Source organism: Triticum dicoccoides, chromosome 2A (genome assembly GCF_002162155.2).
Source record: "Triticum dicoccoides isolate Atlit2015 ecotype Zavitan chromosome 2A, WEW_v2.0, whole genome shotgun sequence".
In the NCBI taxonomy this organism is placed as follows: domain Eukaryota; kingdom Viridiplantae; phylum Streptophyta; class Magnoliopsida; order Poales; family Poaceae; genus Triticum; species Triticum dicoccoides.
In genome coordinates this window covers 150,291,667-150,299,991 of record NC_041382.1, presented here as the reverse complement: position 1 = coordinate 150,299,991, position 8,325 = coordinate 150,291,667, and the positions used below count along the sequence as shown (strand labels likewise).

Genomic DNA, 8,325 nt, shown 5'->3' with positions numbered 1-8,325 from the left:
GAGAATATCACAAGCTTGAGCATTGTATTGCAACATCTTCAACTCATCCGCGGTAGCTTCACGGTTTGGTTCTCTCCCATCAAAGAAGTCACCTTGCAAGCCAACACACACAATAGCCCAAACGGCGGGGTTATGTCCAAGAATATGCATTTTCATTTTATGCTTCCAACTAGCAAAATTAGTACCATCAAAGTAAGGACCTCTACGGTGATAATTTCCCTCGCTAGACGCCATACTCTCCTAGGTTGTGAAGCCAAGGCTATGACCACCAAAGCTATGGAGATCAAAGCAAATGGAGACCAAAGCTCTGATACCACTTGTAGGATCGAAAGTATGTCTAGAGGGGGGTGATTAGACTACTTGACCAAATAAAAACTTAACCTTTTCCCATTTTTAGTTCTTGGCAGATTTTAGCTATTTTAAGATAAGTCAAGCAATCATCACATAATTCAAGCAAGCATGCAAAGAGTATATTGGCAGCGGAAAGTAAAGCATGCAACTTGCAAGAATGTAACGGGAAGGGTTTGGAGAATTCAAACGCAATTGGAGACACGAATGTTTTTCCCGTGGTTCGGATAGGTGGTGCTATCCTACATCCACGTTGATGGAGACTTCAACCCACGAAGGGTAATGGTTGCGTGAGTCCACACAGGGCTCCACCCAAGGGTAACGGTTGTGCGAGTCCACACAGGGCTCCATCCACAAAGGGTCCACGAAGAAGCAACCACCCGCAAAGGGTCCACGAAGAAGCAACCTTGTCTATCCCACCATGGCCATCGCCCACACAGGACTTGCCTCACTAGCGGTAGATCTTCACGAAGTAGGCGATCTCCTTGCCCTTACAAACTCCTTGGTTCAACTCCACAATCTTGTCGGAGGCTCCCAAGTGACACCTAGCCAATCTAGGAGACACCACTCTCCAAGAAGTAACAAATGGTGTGTAGGTAATGAACTCCTTGCTCTTGTGCTTCAAATAATAGTCTCCCCAACACTCAACTCTCTCTCATAGGATTTGGATTTGGTGGAAAGAAGATTTGAGTGGAAAGCAACTTGGGAAGGCTAGAGATCAAGATTCATATGGTAGGAATGGAATGTCTTGGTCTCAACACATGAGTAGGTGGTTCTCTCTCAGAACATATGAGTTGGAATGGTGTATGTGTTCTGATGGCTCTCTTCATGAATGAAGAGGGGGTGGAGGGGTATATATAGCCTCCACACAAAATCCAACCGTTACACACAGTTTTCCAATCTCGGTGGGACCGAATCAACAAACTCGGTCGGACCGAAAATGTAAACCTAGTGACCGTTATAGATTTTCGGTGGGACTGACATGCAACTCGGTAGGACCGATATGGTTAGGGTTTGGGCATAACGTAATCTCGGTGAGACCGATTACACAAACTCGGTGAGACCGAATTTGGTAATTAGCTAACCAGAGAGTTGGTCAGGCAAACTCGGTGGGACCGATTTGCTCTTTCGGTGAGACCGAAAAGTTACAAAGGGGAAACACTGAATTTACATTGCAATCTCGGTGGGACCGATTCGCTCTTTCGGTGAGACCGAAAAGTTACGAAAGGGAAACAGAGAGTTTGCAACCCCATCTCGGTGAGACCGAGATCCCTATCGGTAGGACCGAATTGCTAGGGTTTGGCAGTGGCTTATGACAAATGAAAACTCGGTGGCGCCGGATAGGAAGAATTGGTAGGACCGAGTTTGGCCTAGGGTTTAGGTCATATGTGGATATGGGAAAGTAGTTGAGGGTTTTGGAGCATATCACTAAGCACATGAAGCAAGAGGCTCAAGCAACACCTCATCCCTCCTTGATAGTATTGGCTTTTCCTAAAGACTCAATGTGATCTTGGATCACTAAAATATAAAATGAAGAGTCTTGAGCTTTTGAGCTTGAGCCAATACTTTGTCCTTAGCATTTTGAGGGTTCCACTTTCACATCCATGCCATGCCAATCATTGAGCTTTCCTGAAATAATTATCTTGGAATAGCATTAGCTCAATGAGCTATATGTTGTTATGAATTACCAAAACCACCTAGGGATAGTTGCACTTTCAAAGAAGCATGCTGAAAAGATATTGAGAGGGCATTTGGGGTGTTGCAAGCTAGGTTTGTTATTGTTCGAGGTCCTACTCTCTACCGGGGTAAGAAATCCTCTCAAATATCATGACTGCATGTGTAATTCTACAAAACATGATCATCGAGGATGAGCGGGATTTATACTTAAAGTTTTTCTATGACAATATTGGTAGCCGTGTCAAGCCTACCATAAACCCAGATGAGATCACTGAGTTTCCTATTGAAAACCGTGGCACATAGTGGCAGCTCGGCAATGATCTCATTGAGCATCAGTGGCAACTGTATGAGAAATAGACTCACGTTTTATTAATTTGATCTATTTGCATTCATGTGTGGCTTGAACAATTATTTTAACTAAAAATTTCTCCGCCCTTTGCAGCGGGAATTAGTTGATGAAAATTTGGATTGGTAACATGAGAATCAAAATTTGAAATACATATAATTTATTATATTTGATTATGTATAGTTGTAACAATATTTATTGAATATAAGTAAAATAATTTAATAAAAACATTTTCACACGCATGGTTGAATGTAGTGGTGGGTCATTTCCCATGCATGATTGCATGTAGTGTTGGGCCTTATCCTACTCATAATTGTATAGTGAGGTGACATGCTTGCATGTTGAGATAAATAAGTTAATGAAACTGACTCCCTTAGGTATATAGGATTCCAAACCATCTGTTATTGTAATAATTTTGGACCATTTGTTATTTGGATTTGAATATTTGTTGTATTTGAGAGAATTATTGTATGATGTCAAAATATTAATAATTTGATATGTGTCATGGTTTTTATTTAAGTTATCTCTACCTTAATAATAAAGGGCCTATTGCTTTTGGCGGTACGTAATATAATTTACCCTATAAATTGACAAAAATTGCCCACCAATGCCACCATAAGTTAGAAAACAATTTGTTTTTCCAAAATTGCCGCCGTGTTCACTTCTTTTATAGAGATGATAGCATATGTATTTCATAGATGCACAAGCAGCGCAGTGGCTAAGGCCTCTTCCACTGCGGAGACCCAGTGCGCGTTCATGGGCCCGCTCGCAGGGCATGACACCCCAGTTTTTTTATTTCGTCTTTTGTCTTTTCTTTTCTCATTTCTTTTTGTTTTTTCCTTCTTTTTCAACATTTTCAAATTTCAATAAGTTGTGAATTTTGAGAAACATGTTCGAGAAATCATAAAATGTTTGTGAATTCAAAAATGTGTGGGAAATCATAAAATTTTCGCAGTTTCAAAAAATATTGTGATTTTACAAAAATTGTTCGCAAATTATAAGAAAAACACAATTTGGAAAAATATAGGGAAATAAAACCATGTTCATGATTTTGAAAAATAATTGTGTATTCAAAACAAATTCGTGAATCTGACAAAAATGTCCATGAAATGTTAGAAAATATTCAAACTACTCAAAAAAAATTGCGAGTTTGTGGTCAATGAGATTTGTTTTTAAAGTTTTTAAAATGTGGCATGCAATGGCAAGCTCATTGCCTTGGGATTTGCCATGTCGAATACATTGCGATCACGTGAACATCGCATACATCATCAGCAAGGCGGAAAGAAAGATAAGTGGTAACATGGCGAGTCACTGTGTTAAAATAGAGGAGGCTCATATGTCAGGGTATTAAGTCATACTTATTTGGCTAGCTTGTAAAAGAAAATTCTCTCTATTGCAATGCACGAGCATGTTTGCTAGTATTGTCTAATTTACGGTATGGATTTATGGCATCGCCTCAAACTTCTTCTGCGGGCCAGGATTATAGCGGTTGTGCTAAACTTGCTCTAACATACGCCCGCGGCGTGTGTGCCGGAAAAAAATTATATGAGACCAGGTCTCACGGTTAGCAGGTGAGACCCGTTCTGATGGATGACACGTGGCATTCACAAATTACAAAGCATCTAATCTCTCCCCCCCTGATTTTAAGGATTTTTTTTCAAAACTGTGATGATTTTTATAGCAAATTTGGAATCTATACGTTCTCACGCACCAAAATCAAAAGTAGCACCCCATCGGCCTCCAGTTGACTGAAGAGGGGCTCTTCAGCCTGCGGTTGACCGAAGTGGGCTCTTCAGCCTTCAGTTGGCCGAAGAGTGCCCCAACTGGGTTGAAAAGGACTCTTTGGTCTACCGTAGGCCGAAGAGCACTCTTTGGTCAACCGTAGGCCGAAGAGTCCTCGGGCCCCAACTTTTCGCATTAACAGGAGGCCGAAGCTGCATGGCTGCGCTCTTTTGCCCATGCTAGGCCTTGGGCCCCAAAGAATACTCTTCGGCCTACGGATGACCAAAGAGCACTCTTCGGCCAACGGTAGACCAAAGAGTACTCTTCGGTCCAGTTGGGGTACTCTTGAGCCAACGGGAGGCTGAAGAGCCCACTTCGGTCAACCGCAGGCGGAAGAGCCCCTCTTCGGCCCACTGGAGGCCGACAGGGTGCTAGTTTTGATTTTCTTGTGTGAGGACGTATAGATTCTGAATTTGCTATAAAAACCATCACAGTTTTAAAAAAAAAATCGATTTTAAGTGGGGGATGAGAGATGCTTTGTGATTTGTGAATGTCATGTGTCATCTATCAGGATGGGTCTCACATGAGACCTGGTCTCATAGAATTCTTTTCCGCGCGTGCCCGGTGCTGCTTCTTATCCCTCGCGTCTCCGGCACCAAACTCGCAAGTTGCCCAAGAAAACATGAACAGTTTTTCATAGAACAAACTTCAAAACAAAAAATGCCGTCAAATTTGTTGGTTAGATTATTTTTTTTAAAGGAAAGAGTGGTTAGATTCAATCTGTAGTAACTGCTACTTTTTTTAGATTTGATGAGAAACTGAACACGGGACCCTTATAGTATCATGGAATCCACAATAATAATGGCCAGGCGTGCTTTCTGGCATACAGTTTGCACCATTCCAAATCAATCAATTATTGACACCAAGCACATACATAAGCAAGGGTCCCAAATGTCACGGATGATAGGTAGTGGTAAGCAGATATGCTACACCCAGCAATCACTGCACTTGACTCCGGCTTAGGTGAATGTCTCACTCGATAGCATTCCTCCTTTAATACTTCGTCTTTCTTTAGCTTAAATTTGACAGATACTGGATCCCTCCGTTTATCTTGGACCTCAATCCGAGGAAGTTACCTGGGGCCGACGTCCTTGACTGCGCAGATCTGCTCCTCCCCCATGGCCGACATGACCGTCAGCGCCAGATCCTTCCCCTCAGCAAATCCGTCCTTGAGCTGAATTAACAAGCAGATTTTTACCCAGTAAGCAATTTGGATATTCATATACCTCATAAGAAGTACAGTACTACTGTACTTACTAGTAATGTCTAAGGCATATAAGTATGTGTTTGCAATGCATAAATGATAAAGCAGCAAAAGTAATCACGGTTACAGTGCAATTTGACAGAAAAATTCAGACGTGCTTCGAGGGAGATGGATGGCAAGCAGAACGAGATGCATGAGCGATGAAGTGAAAGTAAAGTGTGCAGCACAACAGAGGTGGAAAGGAAATAGCAAGAACACTTCTAAACATCGGAGTTTTATTCATGTATGCGCTTCATAATTCATATACTGAAGAGAGAGAAATGTAACATGCACCACATCAAAAAACAGAGCAACAACCAGAGCAGCCTTGGCTGCAAGATTTTAGTGTTACTGGCTTAGATGTACACTGCAACAATGTAGGGTCATGGTGAAAAGTCTGCCTTTCACGACCAGAAGAAAGAAAAACAGATGATAATAAAGAGTATAAACAGAGAGGTGAGAAGAGTAAATGTCTAGATATCCTCTAGTTCTTATTGCAGCTATTTCAGAAGTGTGCAGTGTCTAAAAGTTCCTACTACCTATATAAACATCAAATCAATAAATCGAGATACTCAGAAATACTAAAACACAGAAGATATCAATCATAGATGTGACTTGTGTTGTGCTAAAAATAAATCCAAATAAAACTGGTAACTAAGATCAGAAATATCAACACCAGTCAGGATATTTTGGAGTATAGAAAGAACTATCTCAGAATATAAGGGGTGATATAACTCCTATCAAGCAAAGAAGACAGCATAACAAACATAACAAATGAGTAAGGAGTAAGGACACATCCTTATCACGGATAAACACATGCAAAAATAAGAAAAAGATGCTTAAAGATTTGTCAACCAAACCTGGGTCAGGATAGCATCATCAGTTGGGAGTTTAAGATCATCCTTAGTGCTACCATTATCAGTAAGAAGGCTCACCTAAAACAAATAATATAGTAAGTATCGAGGCCAACAATTATGCACAATAAAATACATTTTCTTGATTAGTAGAACGTACAAATCCATCCTCTGATATGTCAATCAGCTGATACTCAGTACGGTCCACATGTGGCACCTAAAATATATAGAATAGTGAGTTATCTGTAAAACTGAACCAACCAAAGTTCTTTATTAAACATTGATAAAATAAACTTACATCACAGTTGTGGGATGAAGGAACAATGTCCTCAAGCTTTTTACCATTGAATATATCTAAGGCAACAAAGTGGCATTTAGCATGACCGTGCTTTCCTGTCTTCGAGGTAGAAACCTCCACCACCTGTAGCACAAGTTTATTTAGCACAACAAGATAAGATAAAAGACTTGAAAATTAATGGCAAAGAAGCACCACATATTTTCAGGCTTAAGCCTTGAAGTGTATTCTGATCACAATGACAGACGTCAGAACTCACAGGAAACATACACACAGGAGTAGGTGAAGAAATATGTACTAAAAAGGTAAGGACAGCAATCACCATGGCACAACAAGCTAGATAAACATGGATAAATTAGTTTTAGCTTTTGAGTCAATTAACTGATTGTCCCTTACAAATTACAAGAAACAGACCAAATTTATGATCGAGGATTTCTTTGGAGAAGTCAAGGCAATAGATTGAGAAAGAAAGGTATTGTTTCCTTCGGAAGTTAGGTCTATGCACATGCAGGAAGCTTAAAATCTCCATCATATTCCATCCAAACATGTCGACAGTGCCCCTTACACTTCGATTACAATCTTAACTTTCTGACACGGAATAGCCAAATCACCCACTGTACAGATATAGTTTAAAGAGCCTGAGTGGAAATCCCTTTTTTGTTTTGGTTATCAAACTATTTCTACCCCGCAAAATACTAGGAAAATATTATTAAGATTACAGGAATAATGGACGTTAGCAAGTTTGGTTGTACAATAAAACATGTTTCTTAAAAGTTATCCCATCACATGATTTTTGTTTGGATCACAGGAAAGGGGATAGTACATCTTCCCCTGTTTCAAGACCCTCCTAATTAATCGTGCACAGTGCAGGGCAGATAGTGGCGAACATGGTCAAAATAGCTCCCCGCCCCTATAAATAACAACTCCACCCTTTTCCCTGGGGTCACCACCGATATGTCAACAAGTCAATCCACTGATACGAAACGGAACCATCCGACGACAGCTCCCAAGCATTCTCAAACAGAAATAGCAGCATCCGGAGATAGCAACATCAGTATTCCTACATAGTACGGCGGCCATGAAGAGCAGCATCGGAATTGCGATCACACACACACACAACCATCCAGCCGGGATCGAGGCAAGCAAATCCGTACCTTGCAGGGGCGGTTCTTGATGACGAGGAAGCCGCCCTTCCGGATGGCGCCGGCCTGCATAGGGTAGGTCTTGGACGCCCCGGCATCGGCCTTGGACTCGAAGTGGTGGTCCTCGGAGTCCGACATGGCGACCTTAATCACCTGCTAATAACAAGAAACCAAATACGAGCAACGAGATTAAGCTTCGAAGCTCCCAAATCAAGAAAGCTCGGCCAAATTCGGAACTGAATCGATACCCTGAATTCACCTGGGCTGGATGATGGATCAGGACGCGCGAGGAGGAGGAGGGAGGGAGGGGCGCTGATGATGATAAGTGATAAGCTCGCGCCGAATCCTAGGGTTCCAGCGCATTTATAGCACTGACAGCACGTGCTCCGGCCACACCTACCTGCCTGCCTTTGCTGAGGATGACGGTGGGTTGGAGATGGTGAGGGCCCGCGTCTCGGTGGAAGAGGACTTTTGTGAAGAGGTGGAGAGATCGGAGCCGTCGGTTTGGTCGAGGGATGGCTACAGGTGTACGGCTGCGGAAGGCAGGAATATCTTCGCGTTCGAACCACGCCATGAGGCGGCTCGAGCATCTTCCTCTCTGTTCTTTTCTCTGCTTTTCTTCTCCCTTTTTATGGCTT

The 8,325-nt window shown here is 42.0% G+C and overlaps 1 protein-coding gene across 4 annotated transcripts; it reads right to left on the bottom strand.

Moving 5' to 3' along the window:
* Positions 1-4,889: 4,889 nt before the first annotated feature.
* LOC119353927 (eukaryotic translation initiation factor 5A-2-like) lies at positions 4,890-8,092 on the bottom strand. 4 transcript variants are annotated; one of them, XM_037620630.1, is made up of 6 exons: positions 7,947-8,092; positions 7,700-7,843; positions 6,549-6,671; positions 6,411-6,467; positions 6,257-6,331; positions 4,890-5,327 (listed from the first exon to the last, which is right to left on the bottom strand). In XM_037620630.1, exons 2-6 carry the CDS (start codon positions 7,823-7,825, stop codon positions 5,226-5,228), a joined length of 483 nt encoding a protein of 160 aa, XP_037476527.1. In that variant the 5' UTR covers positions 7,826-7,843; positions 7,947-8,092; the 3' UTR covers positions 4,890-5,225. The 4 variants fall into 4 exon arrangements, with proteins under 4 accessions (XP_037476527.1, XP_037476525.1, XP_037476526.1 ...); XM_037620628.1 differs by having other exon boundaries at positions 7,700-7,840; positions 7,947-8,090; XM_037620629.1 differs by having other exon boundaries at positions 7,936-8,083.
* Positions 8,093-8,325: the final 233 nt, after the last annotated feature.